This window comes from Gallinula chloropus (genome assembly GCF_964237585.1).
Source record: "Gallinula chloropus genome assembly, chromosome: 3".
Classification (NCBI taxonomy): domain Eukaryota; kingdom Metazoa; phylum Chordata; class Aves; order Gruiformes; family Rallidae; genus Gallinula; species Gallinula chloropus.
In genome coordinates, this window is record NC_140087.1 from 119,878,798 (window position 1) to 119,896,679 (window position 17,882).

Here is a 17,882-nt window from a genome sequence, read left to right on the forward strand (position 1 = left end):
CCTCTCCTTGAACACCCCCAGGGACAGTGACTCCACCACCTCCCTGGGCAGCCCCTCCCAATGCCCAACTGCTCTTTGGGAGAAGAAATGTCTCCTCATTTCCAACCTGAACCTCCCCTGGCACAACTTGCAGCCATTCCCTCTCCTCCTGTCACTGGGTATCTGAGAAGAGGCTGAGCCCCAGCTCCCCACAACCTCCTTTCTGGGAGTTGGAGAGAGCAAGAAGGTCTCCCCTGAGCCTTCTCTTCTCCAGGCTGAACACCCCCAGTTCCTTCAGCTGCTCCTCCTCACGCTTGTGTCCCAGCCCCTTCCCCAGCTTCACTGCCCTTCTTTACACTACAGATGAAAGCTCAGTTTTCCCTGTTGGCATAAAGGCTTTTGGGCATCCAGGAATCCAGACCCTCTGTAACAGCATCATGACATTAATTACATCAAATCCAGCATCACACCCTGTTTCTAGCAAGAACCTGGCTGAAGAGATGCTATTCAAGAACAAACCAGTGCACTCCTCATCCCCTGCCTCTCAGCTACTGCATTACAGAGTAATGAAGCTATAGCCCTGTCAAGTCTTTTTAGCATCCATTAACAGATCTGTTGACCTATCAGCTTTCCCCCCCCTGCACACCTCTTGATGCTGCCTGCAATTTTAACCTCTCCTTGCAGCAGCTCCCAGAAGCTCACTCACTGCCAAGCTTAGAAGCCAGCTGACTGGTTCTTGAGGTGCAGAACTTGAACAGCAGTTCCCCATCTGATTTATCCACATCCTTGACAAACAGCACAAAATAAGCCCACATGGCCAGAAATGGGTGACTGTGGCTTTTTTCAGACACAGCAGGCAGCATGTCTGGAGTACACTCTGTGACATAACTTCAAATGCTTCCAGACACCTTCAAGCTCATAGGATGCAAGAACATGGTACATCTTGCCCTCAGCGAGACCCCAGGGCAGATTAAGGGGCATAAAGGTTGATTTCTGCAGGTAACATCTGCTCAAACCTCTGCCTGTGCTGAGAGCAGAGCTAGCCACACTGTCCATAAGAATAGCAGCAGCCAAGAGGCAAGGATGTCCACCAACTGCCAATGGTAAAGCTGCTTTTTTGAGGTTAAAATGGCAATTTAACATTTCCAGCTCTGTATTACATAAACCACTTCAGCTGTTCTTCTGAAAGCTCCTCCTGGAACCAGCAACACAGCACAGAGATCTCCTCACAAACTCCTGTTACGTAATACTGCAGCTTCCAAGAGCCAAAGACTTGTGAAAGCAGCACTGACTGTTGGCACCCTCCAGCCTCACAGGCACCTGGCATGAGAACTCAGGCTACCCAATACCCAGGGTCAGCCACAGGACTTGGCTCCACCTCAGGCAAAAGCAAAGGTCACCAAGCAGCCTCACTGATGAGTTATCACTTAATGAGGTCCAGGCTGGATGAGCTGTCACTGTCCCAACTGCAGCATCCAAAGCCAGCCTTCATGGAGGGCTTGCTTCTTCTGGTACCACACCACTGCCCACTGCATTAAAGACACCATCCAGGGACAGGATTTATTCTCCCCCCCTCCCCCAGAGGCATAAAGCAGAACTTTGGCTAAAGTTTGGCAGGAAGCTGAGCTCATGGGCATCAACTGCACCTCCCATGAGTGCATCCTTATCATGTATTCTTCATGGCCAACAAAACCTGCTGGCCAGAGGCCTTGGTGAGAAAAAATGAGCCAGAAAGAATCACAGAGTCACCAAGTTGGAAAAGACCTTTAAGATCATCAAGTCCAACCATTCCCATCCTATGCTAAACCATATCCCTAAGTACCTCATCTACCCATCTGTTAAACACACCCAGGGGTGGGGACTCAGCCCCCTCCCTGGGCAGCCTGTGCCACAGCCCCACAACTCTGCCAGGGAAGAACTTCTCCCTCACATCAAATCTGAACCTGCCCTGGGGCAGAAAGAGAGAAACCACTACAACATGTTTTGAACTTAACAGCAGATTTAACTTCTTAAAAGTAGCAGCAGAGTAAGAGTCAAATTCACCTGTAAAAGCTCCAGACACAAAGAAATTAATGAAATTTAAAAGATTTTCTAGAGGAACAGGCAGCTGCTTCCAAGGTGGACTTTTTGTTTTAGCTCCTAAGCACTGGCATGACACAGGAGAGAGAGAGCAGGCAAGACCTTAAGTAACTCCTTTTGTGAGGTGTTCTCTATAGTGGGAAGCATTTTTGTGCTGCTGCAGCTGGCAGAGACCTCACACAGATGCCACAGAATAGCTTCTGTTCTTTTACATTCCCTCTCCCTTTTCCTTTCCTGCACAGACTTCCCACCTCTTGCCTTACACCTTCTGACTGGTACCTGGTTATACAAATGGAACTGGCTCACTGGTCCGCAGGAAAACTAGAACCAATTTAGAAAGGCTTTCTGGCCATGAAGGTTTTCTATCAGGTGAAGAAGCTGACCTGATTCAGAACCCTATTCCATCATTTCAGTAGATCTACAGCACAGGATGTGGAGCACACAAGGCAGCAAAGTTGTCCCTTGTGGTGGCAGCCTAAGAAAAAGATGCTGGGATGGTGGAGTCTCCTTTTCTGGAGAGATTCCAGCCCCAGCTGGATGCTGACCTGTGTGACCTGTCCTAGGGACCCTGCTTTGGCAGGGGGGTTGGACCTGATGATCTCTGGAGGGCCCTTCCAACCCCTATGATTCTGTGACTGACATCAAGAAGAGCGACTGCTACCTGCATTCAGTACCCTAACCAAGCAGCCTTGCACGGTCCGTGTTGTAAGCTTATTTCATTATTCATTAGCCTCAGAACAGCTTCTCTGAGCATCTCTGTTTTGTAAAAAGCAGCTGTGCTCCCAGATGTGAAGTTAAACTGCCTCTGGCAATCATATGAAAGGTGGAGATGAAAGAACTTTGAACCACGTAAGGGAAGGCAGCTGGTCACAGCCATGCCTTTAATAAGCCAAAAATTAGATATATTTTAATAGCTTTTTGAGGTGTCTGTGTTAAGTTTGAGATTTTATATAACAGAATCACAGGGGTTGGAAGGGACCTCCAGAGCCCATGGAGTCCAACCCCCTGCCAAAGCAGGGTCCCTAGGACAGGGCGCACAGGTCAGCATCCAGATGGGGCTGGAATATCTCCAGAGAAGGAGACTCCACACCCCCTGGGCAGCCTGTCCCAGGGCTCCCTCACCCTCACTGGGAAGAAGTTCTTCCCCACATTGGGGGGGAACTCCCTGTGCTCCAACTTGAGGCCATCACCCCTTGTCCTTTCCCCACAGACACTGAGCAGAGGCTGCCCATGTCCCCCTGTGTCCCACCCTTCAACTATTGATACCCATTGATCAGATCCCCTCTCAGTCTCTTTTCTCAAGGCTGACAGAGTACAACTTGTTTCCAATGAAAAAGGATGCATGGATACAGAAAAACCTGATAAACTACCAGGCAGGGTGGAGAGAAGGCAAAGTCAGAACTCCCTGGGATGCTTTTTTGATAGACAGGCTGCCACTGATACCACCAGTGTGAGGAATGGAACAGTATCCACCTGACTTATGTCCCACCTTGGTAATTGAACTCTGCCCATAACCTCCTCTCCTCCCCACTTATAACAGGAGACAGATGACACCCTCGTATCATCCCATCTACTGTTCCATGGGAAGGAGGAGGAGCCTGGCAGCAATTAGCACCATTTCTCTTCCAGTGCACAGCTACTCCTGCAGAGATCCAGCTAACCCAGCTTCACACTGCTACCACACAAGAACCAGATGGTAGTGAAACCCAACAGCTCAGGTCTCTTCCTGGCTTCTACTTGGGGTATGCCTGCAGTTTGGAAGAAAAAACTGCCATTCCTAACTGGAAGAGTGAGGTTACAGCAATCCAACTGTGCACAGCAGTAGAAGAGGGAAGCTGGAAGGACTGCAGTGAGAGAGGAGAGGTGGACATCATGTTCAGACATCACCAGGTAAGTATGTTGTGTGAAACTCAGAGAAAGTACCAAATTAACACTTGTTTCTCCCAGAAAGAGGATCTGTACTATGGAATTACCTTTCTCTGATTCCTTAGTTAAGGCCAGAAGCAGCAGAGGAAGGGGGTGCTGAGCAGGAAGGAGGACTCCAAAGAAAAGAGAAAGTGGTCAGAAGTATTTTCTTAAGCACAGTGTAGGATTAACTTACATTTCTGCTTCTCTTGTCCTAGTACTTGTTCAGACATACTAATTTTCAACTGAAAGGCTAAACCAACCCTTTCCTACCTAAAGCTTTCCTTGCTAGGAGAGGTCATTTCCCATAAAACAGCATGAAATGATTCAAGCTCTACTAAGAAGCCTTAGAAGAGAAGTCAAGAAGCCAGCAGGGACCTTGAAGTCTCCTGCAAAGCAGCAACAACAGAGGCCATTCCCATGGAACCAGCAGAAGGCAATAAGCCCTGTTACCAATGGATTGGGGATGGACAAGAAGCATTAAGGACAGAAGCAAGTAAAGATTGATACTTGACTGGTAACACCAAAGTATGGACTACCCACACCACTGCAAACTGAGCCCAAAAGGAGAAAATTCAGGATGGTTTTGTTTTTTAAAGAAGCTCCAGGACAGAAGAGAAAGCACAGCTGAACTGTCCAGAACCCCCAAGCTCTTTCCTACAAAGAAATGGAAAGGGAAAAAGAATGAAGAAATTGAATTTTGTGACAATGAAACACCTTTAATTACACCCTTAGTGTATAAACTTCTCAGAGACTCTACTGAACTTTGAGAAGAAACTGAGTTGGAGTCAGTTTGCAGTATCCTGCAGTTGTAGGATTTGGCTGAAGGGAAAACAATTAGCTCTTCTCTGAAAAAAAAAAAAAAGAGAGATGAACTCCCTTGCATATACTTTAATTTCATCCAGCCACTCACCAGTAACACAGCAGTATTGCAAAGAATATGAATTCATTGTATTTATTTTACCCACATTTCTCTTGACATACCTATAGCCAATCCAGATTTGACATACCACCCCCAGGGCTGTAAGCAGCAAGGTACTACACACAGCCAAAACCTGGATAAGCAAACATCAGGGTTACAAAGAGCAGCAAATAGTAGGGCTACAAAGATGATTAAAGCCCTGGGGCATCTCCCCTGTGAGGAAAGGCTGAGTGAGCTGGGACTGTTCAGCCTGGAGAAAAGAAGCCTGAGAGGGGATCTGATCAATGGGTATCAATAGCTGAAGGGTGGGACACAGGGGGGACATGGGCAGCCTCTGCTCAGTGTCTGTGGGGACAGGACAAGGGGCAGTGGGCTCAAGTTGGAGCACAGGGAGTTCCCCCGCAATGTGGGGAAGAACTTCTTCCCAGTGAGGGTGAGGGAGCCCTGGGACAGGCTGCCCAGGGGGTGTGGAGTCTCCTTCTCTGGAGAGATTCCAGCCCTGTCTGGACACCGACATGTGTGCCCTGTCCTAGGGACCCTGCTTTGGCAGGGGGTTGGACCCCATGGGCTCTGCAGGTCCCTTCCAACCCCTATGATCCTGTGATTAACTACCCTGTGCATCTTCTGCTCCATTTATATTTCTCTACAGTACCTTCAAAGTCTCACCTCACAGCCCAATAGTTCAGAGCCCACAGGCACTGGGGAGTTTCCACTGATACCCAGTGAAATGCTGAGCCCATTTCTTCACACAATTTAATTCCCAGCTGAACTGCTCTGGGCTTACTTTGGATTTATCACAACAGCAGTTCACAGGAAGACACCTGACAAAAGCCCTGCTGCCCTGAAGTCTGGGTTATTCCCCAAACCATAGGAATAAACAGCCAGCACACACCCCAACAGCCATCAGCAAGTGACAGGCTACTGAAACTCATGAATTCCTCTGATTTCTTTATGTAAAATGATAGTTTGCTAAATGGTTCTTCCCTTAACACCTCCAGGGATTAAACACAAGAGTGTTGTGACACTTCAGCAGCCCCCCTAATGCTGGTGCAGAGCTGCAGGGGCAGAGCCTGCAGAGCATTGCCTCTAGAATTTGACAGCAAACAGTAGATGACATGTTGTCAGTGGAGTGAAGTCACACAGAGGGTATGAGTGCTGGGAGAAAGACACCTTTGGCACAATATAAGGCAAGAAAAAAGAGATAAATTATCATTATTATGCATATATTACACTATAATATTTGATTTTTTTTAAAGTATTGCCTAACATATATAAAATCTCAACTTTCATAGTTTTCCTTTGCCATTCTAGAATGCATCAGAGTTTTGAAGCTACTCTCCTGTAGCAGACAAATGTGGAATTAACACATTACTAGAGCTGCAGTGAGGGTGAAATGCTGTTTGACAAGTTGTTCCCATACTGGGGAAGGTAAGGCAGAACAGATCCAGAAGGATGATTTAATGGAGAGGGAGGTAACCTTCTGAACCCCACTCATTTGACTTGCAGGAGAATTAAAAAGGTCAGGGACTTACTTTTTCTAGCCTGTCATGTTAATAGTTTCATTGTAGAACAGGAATTATTTGGCCAACAGTATTTTTTTACCTGTTGTTCAGGAGAAGCCATGTGAATGTGGCTGTTACCACCATTTCTTTTAAAAAGGAGTTACAGCTGAAGTTTTGGGTTAAAAGCCAAGAATTAATCACCAGCTGTTAAGACATGGCATATTTTAAAGAAATTAATTGCTACATTTGAAATGTAACACTGCAAAGTAATTAGGATTTGAATGTAAGCCTTCCAAGGAGCATCTGTTTGGAAAGGCAAGAGATCCATGAATAAACCTCTGAAAGAAGGGGAAAAAAATAAAGCAGCCTATCCCTGGACCTGTGTTAGCACCTGCATCCATGTGCTGGTAAACACAACCAGCAGAGCCATCTGATTCCTGAAATCCTTTAGCTTTCAGCTACACACAGCAAGGAAAACATGAGCAGAAGCAGAACCACCTCCTGCAATCTTACATTGAGCTGTGAGGGATTTCCTCCTGCTGCCTTCAATCCTGCTCTCCTACTCCTCCCTTCCTACCAGGCAGCACTTCAGCTTCTGGTTGAAGTGCCCACAGGCTTCCTCTGCTGAGCTGGGGAAGCACCTCCTGCTTTGTCTTCAAAGAAGAGAGCACTCTGATCCCATTTGACTTCCCCAGCTGAAATTCAAACCAAAACTGTGGTGCTAGTTCTCCTGACAGGTCAGTTTGTCCACCTTTTGATGGTGGATGGAGGTGAGATCTGTCAGTATTGCAGTTAGGAGACAAAAATGGAGAGATCCCCCCCAGTCCTTTCATTTCCTAGTGATTTCATCACATGAGTCTGGCCAAGCTAATCATATTATTCAGTTATTAGTCATCAACAGGAAGCAATAAATGCTGCAAACAAGCTGGGCTGCCCATAAAAAGAAAACAAATCGATGTTCTTTGGTGCTGTACTAATGGATGTGGTCTCAGAAACAAAGATGATGCAGCAAGAGCATGTATTCCATGTGTAACAAAGACCCAGGACACAGACACACTAACCCACAGCATGATTAAACCAGGCAGGCTCCTGCAACAGAAACAGCTCCCACTACATCTAGCTCAGCATTCTAAACCCAAGTGGGATTAATGGATACAACAGGCAACTTCACAAGGACATCTCCTACCCTACAGGTACCAAAATATCAAGGTGGGCTCACAGCATCTTGGAGAATATGACTGGAAAGTCACAGAATCATGGGGGTTGGAAGGGATCTCCAGAGATCATTGAGTTCAACCCCCCCTGCCAAAGCAGGGTCCCTAGGACAGGTCACATAGGTCAGAATCCAGATGGGTCTTGAATATCTCCAGAAAAGGAGACTCCACACCCCCCTGGGCAGCCTGTCCCAGGGCTCTGTCACCCTTACTGTGACAAGTCCCTGTTGTCTGAACACTCCCAGTATTTCCCCAGTGTAGACTAGAGAGAAGAGTGTTTCAGTTGGGTGTCTTTATCTACCAGCATCTTCCTGGAGAGCTGAGAAACCCTTAGCAACTTTGAATTCATTCTTACAACAAGGAGGGCCATCCCCAGGGGACAAACACACTTCCTACCTTCATATCCTCCCAGGCAGCTTTTAAATGGGCCTCCAAAGTCCTTTTGTAGAAGGTAAAACAAGTGCTAAATGGGACTATTTTGTGCATGAAACACAAGTGTCTGATGTTTACAGAGCATTCCAACACCACTCACCTCCCACCCAGGCACAGAACAGCTTATTTTGCCATCCAGGATTTCCACTCCAGACACTGCAGGGTGTAACACTTTGAGCTCCTCACACAAACATATCTGAGCACCTCTGCAAAGCCTTTAAGATCCAACTTACCAGTGAACTGAGGAGCTCAAACTCTTGGTCAGGCAGGAAGGAGCGCCAGCCGTCCTCAAGGATCTCAAACATGGGGCGGTAGAAGAAGGGGTACATGAGGGTGACAGAATCCAAAGTGGAGAGGGCCTGTGCAGGAGATGAGGAGTAAACAGCTCTTTAATTCATGCAAAGTGCCATTTTATACTAAAAAAAATGCACAGCAAACTGTTTTCCTTTAATCATAGAATTACAGAGTGGGCTGGGTTGGGAGGGACCCCAAGGGTCACAGAGCTCCAACCCCCCTGCCACAGGCAGAACCACCAACCTCCAGGCATCCACCCCCTCTCTGGGCAGCCTGTTCCAGCCCCTCACCACTCTCTCTGCAAAGAAATTCCCCCCAATCTCTCCTCTCCCCCTTCCCTCCTCCAGCTTCACTCCAGCCCCTTGTCCTGCCAGTCTCTGCCCTTTAACAAGCCCATTCCCCTCCTGTTCCTCTGCTCCCTTCAGGGATGGGAAGGCTGCAGTGAGGTCCCCCCACAGCCTTCTCTTCTCCAGGCTGAACCAGCCCAGCTCTCCCAGCCTCTCCTCACAGGGGAGCTGCATCAGTGATGCAAATTTAAGCCACCCAAAAGTATATAGCCATGAAGTTTGAAATCAAATTTACCTGCAGGGTAGGTTAACACAGGTAAAACAACCCAAAAGCAGATGATAACAGACAATCTACCTGGGGCTTGTATGCACAGCATCACTTCTGCACACCAAAGGGTGGGAGAGGCACAGGTATTAACACCCCATGTGATTTTACCTGATTGCTAACAAAGCCTAAATTCAAGAAGTCACTTAATGTTGGTTGAGTTTCAGATGTCTGAGACAGTCTCATCTGGGTTTGCTTTCTCACCCTCCAGTATGAAGAAGCCAAGCTTCATTTTCCCAAATGCAAGATCATGCCAAGAAGCACGTTTGGTTTTCTTCTTAAATCCCCAATCACACCTACAAGCAACAAACCCTATTTGAACAGCTGAAAGGAAATACCCCACAAACCTCATCTGCCTTCCAGAACACCAGTGAAAACCTTCCTAACTGGGGCAAAAAAACCCCTCACCAACAAAACCAAACAGCAAAACTGGTTTTGATCAGATGAAGGTCTGAGAATGTAGATGTTACTTATTATGAAGCCTTACCTCAATAGAGCTAGCAATGTTCAAACACTCCTCCATTCCAGGGATATCCAGCTGAATAATTCGTAGATCTTTGCATTTTATGATGATGGTGCCCAGGGAGCCCACAAACCTAGAAGAAAAAGGGTCTTTAGAACAAGTTCTTCTATGGTACAATGATGTTCCACAGCTCATCCCAGAACTTACCCCTACAAGACAAAATTTGTTTAGTAATAATTTAACAATATATTTTTTCAAAGAGCCCCAGGAACAAAACCACCCCTTTTCTTTGGTATTTGCAAGTTGTGTTCTGCTTGTCCTTTTCTTTAAATTCCATCTGCTACATGGCAGCAAGTGGAAGTATAAGTACTACAAAACAGAACAGGTTTTCCTCCCAGCTTTGCTTTAAAACAGGAACAAAAAGGTATGCTCAGGTTATTTTCTGGCAGCACTGCAAGCTTCAGCTTCAAGCTTCCAGTTTCACTGCAGTAATGTCTTGAAACTTTGAGGATTGTTAAACAGATCTGAGTTGGGTTTAATTTTTAAAGCAACATACAGGTTGCCCAAAGACGTGGTGGAGGCCTCATCCCAAGGTCAGGCTTGATGGGGCTCTGAGCAGCCTGAAGATGTCCCAGTTCACTGCAGGAGGTGGGACTAGATGGCCTCTAAATCAGACTGGTCTGGGTTGGAAGGGACCCCAAGGATCACACAGAGTTCCAACCCCCTGCCATAGGCAGGGACACCAACCTCCAGGCCTGGAGCTACACAAGGTTGCCCAGGGCCCCAGCCAACCTGGCCTGGAACACCCCCAGGGATGGGGCACCCACCCCCTCTCTGGGCAGCCCCTTCCAGCCCCTCACCACTCTCTCTGCAAAGAACTTCCCCCCAGTCTCTCCTCTAACCCTTCCCTCCTCCAGCTTCACTCCAGCCCCCTTGTCCTGCCAGTCTCTGCCCTTTAACAAGCCCATTCCCCTCCTGTTCCTCTGCTCCCTTCAGGGACAGGAAGGCTGCAGTGAGGTCCCCCCACAGCCTTCTCTTCTCCAGGCTGACCCAGCCCAGCTCCCTCAGCCTCTCTCCATAGGGGAGCTGCTCCAGCCCTCTGAGCATCTCCATGCCTCCTCTGACCCCTCTCCACCAGCCCCACATCTTTTTTTTCCATGTCCCTTCCACCCTTCCCCAGTCTGTGACTCTCTGATTTCACTCTGCATACCTTCTGCTCCTCTGGTTTTAACAAGTTTGGTCTCTGGTACCTGCAGCCCCACAGAGCCACCTCCTCAGAGAGGTTCAAGCCTGACCAATGGCTCCAGTCAGCTCAGGAGAAACCCTGCCTGTGGAGCAGCAAACACAGCACACAGGCGCCCTCTCCAGACTCCTGACAGGAGGATGATGCCTGAACAGCAACCCACGTGTTTTCTTTACCTTAAAACATCCCCCTTCAGTTCACAAAGCAGCGAGCTAAGGAAGGGAAAGCAGCTGGATCAGCTCACACCCCTCAGCAGTGCTTGCAGTAGCCAAGGGGCAACACAGGAGGGAGAAGCTGGAAAGATGGGAAGGACCAAGATGTGGTCCCTCATGGTCTAATCCTTGGTTAGACCCCCTTGGGTGGCTTCCCCCACACTACAAAAGGTGCCTGTGGCTTTGGTTTGGAATTAACACACCCAAAAGGTCATTATCTGCTACTCCTGTGCAAAGGGCAGCATGCAGAACCAGCTCTAGCCTGGGTAGTGCTGGAGGAAGAACAGGGAGGTTCTGCCACCCCAGCAGAGACAGGCTGTGCAGTGCCACAGATCCCCAGGGCAGGAACACACTGCAGCTATGGAACACCTGCACAGCCCCAGGGCTCTGTTTCCTGAGGCAAAAAACCCTATAGGAGATCACTAGAGATTGTTCCACTTCACCAACCCTGGGGGTCACATTTAAGTTGCTAAAAAAACCCCTAAAATATACATATATATCTTGAAAAGCAGTTTGATGAACATCCAATTAGGGAATCCCAGAGTGGTTTGGGTGGGAAGAGACCTCAAAGCCCATCTACTCCCACCCTCTGCTATGGACAGGGACACCCCTCCACCAGCCCAGGGTGCCCAAAGCCCCAGCCAACCTGGCCATGAACCCAGCCAGGGATCCAGGGGCAGCCCCAGCTTCTCTGGGCACCCTGTGTCAGGGCCTCCCCACCCTCACAGGGAAGGATTTCTTCCATATGTCCAATCAAATTATACCCTCTTTCAGTTTAAACCATTCCCTCTTGTCCCATCACCCCACTCCCTAATCACCAGCCCCTCTTCATCCTCCCTGTAGCCCCTTTAGGTACTGGAAGGCTGCTGCAAGGTCTCCCCAGAGCTTTCTCTTCTCCAGGCACTCACATCAAGCAAGCAGGAGAAGGTATTTTATCAACCTGGCACAGCATCACAGTTGTTGTGCACTATTAACCTGAACCAGTGCCAAACTGGACCTTTAAGGGTCTTGTAATGCCATTCTCTGCAGCACTGAGGAGAACACAGTCCCATCCTGTTATGTGCAGGGCTTCACTGCAGCTACAGCCACACAAAGCTGCTCTCAGGGAAGGAAATATCTACTCCAGAGAGCTTCTAGAAAGCAGGGGTGGTGCTAAGGGCTGGGAGTATCTGCAGACACAGCCAGCTCTGTTATAAATCACACAGGGAGCTGCTTGCAGTGCACTGCCCCCCCTCAGCAACAACTCAGAACGTTCCTTGCTTATCTAAGAGATTCTAACTGCAACTGAGCTCATGAAAAAGATGAAAGGGAAACAGAAAAGCTCCTCTGTTGTAACTTTCAAAACACAGCTACAGCTGGCTTAGCACAAACAGTGAGGGGGACAAGGTCAAAACACCCTGGTGACTGAGCAGGACTAGATGGGAACAGATTTCCTGAGGGTTTCACCACCCTGATCCTCTCCAGCCTCAGGCCAAGATGAACTATTTCTCCCCAATAAACTTAAAAACTTAAACCAGCATCCAGTGCTTCACCCATTCTCAGGGGCAACCTGGTGTTTTCAGTTGCTGCTGCTTGATTTGTCTGAGCCTTGCTGGCAGAAAGGAAATCTAAACTCCAAATCACCTTCAAAAAAGTGAGGAAACTCAGGGGACTGACTTTGTAATTAATAAATTAAAACTATAAAGTGTTATGAGCAAAGTGAACCAAGGAGCAAGGGGAGGAAGTAGAAAACAATGACTGGGTGAGATGGGAGTGTCACTTGATGAGGGGCTGGAGGAGTGAGAGGATGATGCTGTAGGAGACTGATCTGGGGGCTGAGAAATCCACCTCTGGCATCAGGTTTGCTGGGTGACCCAAGGCAAATGGCTTCATTGGTGCCTCAGGTTCCTTCTCCACTGAATGGTAGTAAAGGCCCAGCCTTTGTAAAGGGCTTCAAAAGCTGCTGATGGAATCCACTGTGCTTGAACATCAATTCTCTGACTCTGTATCTGACCAACACCCTCTTCCACTTCAGATGCAAAAGGCAAATACCAGTATCCAACCAGAACAGGAATCAATCTGCCTGCATCAACACTCAGCCTGCAGCTCTGACTGCCCTTCCTCCTCTCCAGATAGAGCCACAGAATCACAGGGGTTGGAAGGGACCTCCAGAGATCATCAGGTCCAACCCCCCTGCCAAAGCAGGGTCCCTAGGACAGGGCACACAGGTTGGTATCCAGACGGGGCTGGAATCTCTCCAGAGAAGGAGACTCCACACCCCCCTGGGCAGCCTGTCCCAGGGCTCCCTCAGCCTCACCGGGAAGAAGTTCTTCCCCAGATTGGTGGGGAACTCCCTGTGCTCCAACTTGAGCCCATCGCCCCTTGTCCTGTCCCCACAGACACTGAGCAGAGGCTGCCCATGGCCCCCTGGGTCCCACCCTTCAGCTATTGATACCCATTGATCAGATCCCCTCTCAGGCTTCTTCTCTCCAGGCTGAACAGCCCCAGCTCACTCAGCCTTTCCTCACAGGGAAGATGCTCCAGGCCCTTCAGCATCTCCGTAGCCTCCTCTGGACTCTCTCCAGGAGATCCCTGGCTTTTTTATCCCAGGGAGCCCAGAACTGGACACAACACTCCAGGTGGGGCCTGACCAGGGCAGAGCAGAGGGGGAGGATCCCCTCCTGTGACCTGCTGGCCATGCTCTTTTTTAACACACCCCAGGATCCCATGGGCCTTCTTGGCCCCCAGGGCACCCCGCTGGCTCATGGCCAACCTGTCACCCACCAGATGCAGACAGGGGCCGCCCGAGTCACAAACCACCCTCAGCAACCGCTTCTCACCCCGCGGCTCGGCACGGAGAGAGGGGGGGACCGGCGGGGACGTACCTCTTCTCGATCGAGTCGATGTTGGAGTGCAGCAGCCACAGCTCCTCAGTGTTATCCTGGCGCCGCGAGGAGAAAATGAGGTGATGGCCCGTCAGGCACAGCGTCCCCTCCACGGCCGGGAAGAACGGGCGGTGCAGGACGACGTTATCCGCCCGGGGGGTCTTGATCAGCTCCGCGAACTCCATGGCTGGGGTGGGGGGGGGAGATAGGGAGGGGGGCACAGGCCCGGGGAGGCCTCGGCCGCACGAACCGGGGGGAATGGGGGATGAGAGAGGGACGCAGCTTCACCGAGGGACCCAGGGAGCCGCCGCACAGCCCGGGCCGGCCTCGGGATGCTCCGCCAGCGGCAGGCGGGCGGTGCCAGGCCGGGGCATAACCCCAGGCGGGGGGTGCTGCCTGCCGGAAGCCGGCCCGATCACGGGGGTGGGGGATGAGGCGAGGGGAAGGAGGTACCGCGGGTACCGGGCCCCCGGCGCGGAGAAGGCCCAGGCCCCTCGCAGGGCCCCGCTCCCCGGAGGGAACGGCCGGCGCCTGACACAGCGGCCGCGCCGCCCAGGGCCCAGCGGCCGGAGGGCACCGGGCGAGGCGGGGGACGGGGGCCCCGTGCGGCCGCTCCCAGGAGCCGCCCCGGCCCCGCCGCTCGCAGGAGGCGCCCGGCGGAGCGGTGCCGGCCGGAAGCTACCGGGCCCTTCCCCGGATGTTGGGGGATCACGTGACGCGGCGGAACCAATCCCCACTCGCTGGTCCCGTCCTTCACCGGAAATAGTGGCGCCGCAACGCGCCCGGCGTGCGGGGGGGTTTAAGTGCAGGCGGGCGGGTCCCGATTGGGGGGTTGGGCGGAAAGAGGCGGGGCCGTGCGGGAGGGGAGCCATTGGGAATGGGAAGAGGGGGCGGAGCCTGAGGCAGGAGGGGGCGGAGCCTGAGGCAGGAGGGGGGCGGAGCCTGAGTCGGGGGCGGAGCCTGAGGTAGGAGGCGGGGTCAGGGTGGGGGCGGAGCCTGAGGCGGGGGCGGAGCCTGAGGCGGGGGCTAGGCGGAGCCTGAGGCACGAGGCGGGACGGAGCCTGAGGCGGGGCGGGGGCGGAGCCTGAGGCAGGAGGGGCGGAGCCTGAGGCGGGGCGGAGCCTGAGGCGGGGGCCGAGCCTGAGGCGGGGGTGGAGCCTGAGGCGGGGCGGGGGTGGAGCCTGAGGCGGGGGCGGAGCCTGAGGCGGGGAGGGGTGGAGCCTGAGGCGGGGCGGGGGTGGAGCCTGAGGCGGGGGCGGAGCCTGAGGCGGGGGCGGAGCCTGAGGCGGGAGGCGGGGCGGAGCCTGAGGCGGGGCGGGGGTGGAGCCTGAGGCGGGAGGCGGGGGGGAGCCTGAGGCAGGAGGCGGGGGCGGAGCCTGAGGCAGGAGGGGGGCGGAGCCTGAGGCGCGGGTGGAGCCTGAGGCGGGAGGCGGGGGCGGAGCGCGGGCCGGGGTCGGTTCTTTGGGGCGGAGGTGGGTCCCCCCGGGGCTGAGTCGCTGCGGCGGGACGTGCTGGCGGCCGGTGCTCCGGAGCCTCCCTGGGGCTGCCGGTGCCGCTGCCCGTCCCTGGGCCGGGGAGGCGGAGCCGAAGGGCCGGGGCCGGGGGCGGGGGCGGGGCCGGGGCCGGGGCTGGGGCTGGGGTTGGGGTCCGCCCGTCACACCGTGCCTCGGCCGCCCCTTCCCCCCCCGGGGGTGGGGGGCATTCCTCACCCCCTCCCCCTGCTGCACTGTGGGGTCCCACCCACAGCAGACAGTCCCCCACGAGCTTCTCCAACATGAGTTCTTTCCCTTGGGGCTTCAGCTCTTCCCCAGCTGCCCCAGCGTGGGTCACTGCTATGGGGCAGTCACCAATCACAGTGTCTCTCAGTGTCTCAGGCCCAGACTGCTCCAGCCTGGTCCCCCACGGGGTCACAAGCCCCCCCAGCAAACCTGCTCCGGCACAGATCTCTCTCCCCTGCTCATCTCTGTGTCTCTGTCCCTCCCCACGGGCTGCAAGTGCTGGCAGGGGTTTGCTCCAACGTGGGTCTCACCTTCTCCTGTGTGTCTCCCCCTGCTCCAGCGTGGGGCCTCTCCACGGGCTGCAGGTGGGGCCTGGGCCTTGTCCATGGGCTGTGGGGGGACACCCGCTCCACCATGGGTTTCATCACCCACACTGTAAAGAAATTATTGCTTGTATCTAGTCTGAATCACTTCTTTAGCCTAAACCCATCACCCCTTGTTCTATTGCCACAGACCCCACTAAAAACTTTGTCTTCATTTTATAAGTCTCCTTCAGGTGCTGGAAGGATGCTATAAGGTCTCCCTGGAGCCTTCTCTAGCCCAACTCTCTCAGCCTGTCTACAGAGCAGAGGTGCTTCAGTCCTCTCATCATCTTTGTGACCTCCTCTGGGCTTGCTCCCTTAGGTCACAAGAGAATCAGAGAACCCCAGACTGGTGGGGGTTGGCAGGGACCTCTGGAGATCATCCAATCCAACCCCCTCCCAAAGCAGGTCATACAGGATCATGTTCAGGTGGGTTTGGGATCTCTGCAGAGAAGGAGACTCCCCAGCCTCCCTGGGCAGCCTGTCCCAGGGCTTGGGCACTCAGAGAGTGAAGTTTTTCCTCATTTTGGGATGGGCCTCCCTGTGTTCCAGTTTGTGCCCATTGCCCCTTGTCCTGTCGCTGGGCACCACTAGAAGACTCCAGCCCCATCCTCTGGACACCCCCTTTAGATATCAATCAGTGTTGATGAGACCCCCTCTCAGTCTTCTCTTCTCCAGGCTGACCAGCCCCAGCTCTCTCAGGGCTTCCTCATACAAGAGATGCTCCAGTCCCTCATCATCCTCCCTACACTGAATTCTCTCATTAGCTCCATGTCTTCCTTGCCCTGGGGACCCCCGAGCTGGAGGCAGCACTGCAGGGGGTTCTCTGTCCCAGAGTGGAGCAGAGGGGCAGAATCCCCCTTTCCCAGCCCTGCTGGTCCCACTGCTGGGGATGCAGCCCAGGATACAGGTGGCTTTCTGGGCTGTGAGCTCATGTCCTTCAGCCTACACTCCTTGGCTGTCCCCCTCTGGTTATACCACCCTGTGCATGATCCCAGACCTTTCCCTCATCAAAGGGGATGGCTGCAGGCTGTACCTGCTTCTTTCCAGCATGGGACATCCCATCACACTGCCAGCATCCTACAGCTGATGGTGGGGATGCAGAGCCAAGTGTGTGTAAGCTCAGGTGCTCTTCCCCACATCGCTGCAGTAAAGTACACCCCTCGTTAGGAAAGTCAGAGAGCTTGGGCACAGCTCACATGTCAGCACTGAATTTGGGGGCAGAGGTGTGGGCAGGGATGTGTTTTGCAGCAGCTGGCCCTGACCCAGGCAATGCCAGGGAGCAGCCCAGGAGTTAAGCCGCCCAGGGCTATTCCCACTCCTGTTTGGAGGCCAACAAAGTCGTAACATAGAACATCCAGACTAAATCTGAGGTCCAGAGGAGAGGTCCTGGCGTGGGATGGTTCACTAGCAGATGGGTTTCACCAAAACCAGCAAGTTAGCAAGATCAAAAAGGCAAATTCAGAGTGGGTAATGCTGAAATTCAACATTTACCCTGAGACTGAGAAGGGCTGACATCAACCCCCTGTGCTTCCAAGCAACAGCGAACTTCTAAGCAGTGGGAAGAAGACAAAGGACTCTTCATGCTGACAGCAAAGACCAGAAATCTCCCAAAAAGGGGCTTTGCTGGCTGTGTTGGCCATGGCTGCTCCCCAAAAGCAGATGCTGGACTGGGTGGGTGGATGTGGGCTCTGATGCAGAACCACAGGTCTCACTCACCTGGAGAAGCTCCAATTCTTTAAGCCTCCGTCTTCTTTATCTCTGAAGAAGAACAAAGTGTGAAAATCAGGTCATCAGACATTTCTAGGACATTTTCTGGGAGGAGATGAATGGCTGTTTGGTACCATTCTGCACCACGATTGCTTTGGTGGAGCAAGTTCAAGGTTGCTCAGTCCCCACATGATGGAAACAGCCTGGAACTATCTGTGCAGATGCAAACAGGCAGCTTTTGATGACAGCCTGTTCTAGGCAACTGCACAGGAGAAGGATTGCCTGGGTGTTTAGATACAGTGACCTGAATTTTTATACTCACCTCTTGTGGTGAGTTCATCCTGAGATTGTCCAGGCTGTTACTTGGAGGT

The 17,882-nt window shown here is 52.3% G+C and overlaps 1 protein-coding gene across 1 annotated transcript in view; it reads right to left on the reverse strand.

The window, feature by feature from the left end:
• The window catches only part of MTMR9 (myotubularin related protein 9), a gene marked incomplete at its 5' end in the record, with an annotated part of 29,924 nt that extends 16,018 nt beyond the window's left edge, over positions 1–13,906 (reverse strand). The window contains 3 exons of the mRNA XM_084261374.1: positions 8,267–8,392; positions 9,427–9,535; positions 13,722–13,906. Of these exons, the coding sequence (XP_084117500.1) occupies positions 8,267–8,392; positions 9,427–9,535; positions 13,722–13,906 (420 nt within the window). The remainder of the gene's footprint in view (positions 1–8,266; positions 8,393–9,426; positions 9,536–13,721) is intronic.
• Positions 13,907–17,882: the final 3,976 nt, after the last annotated feature.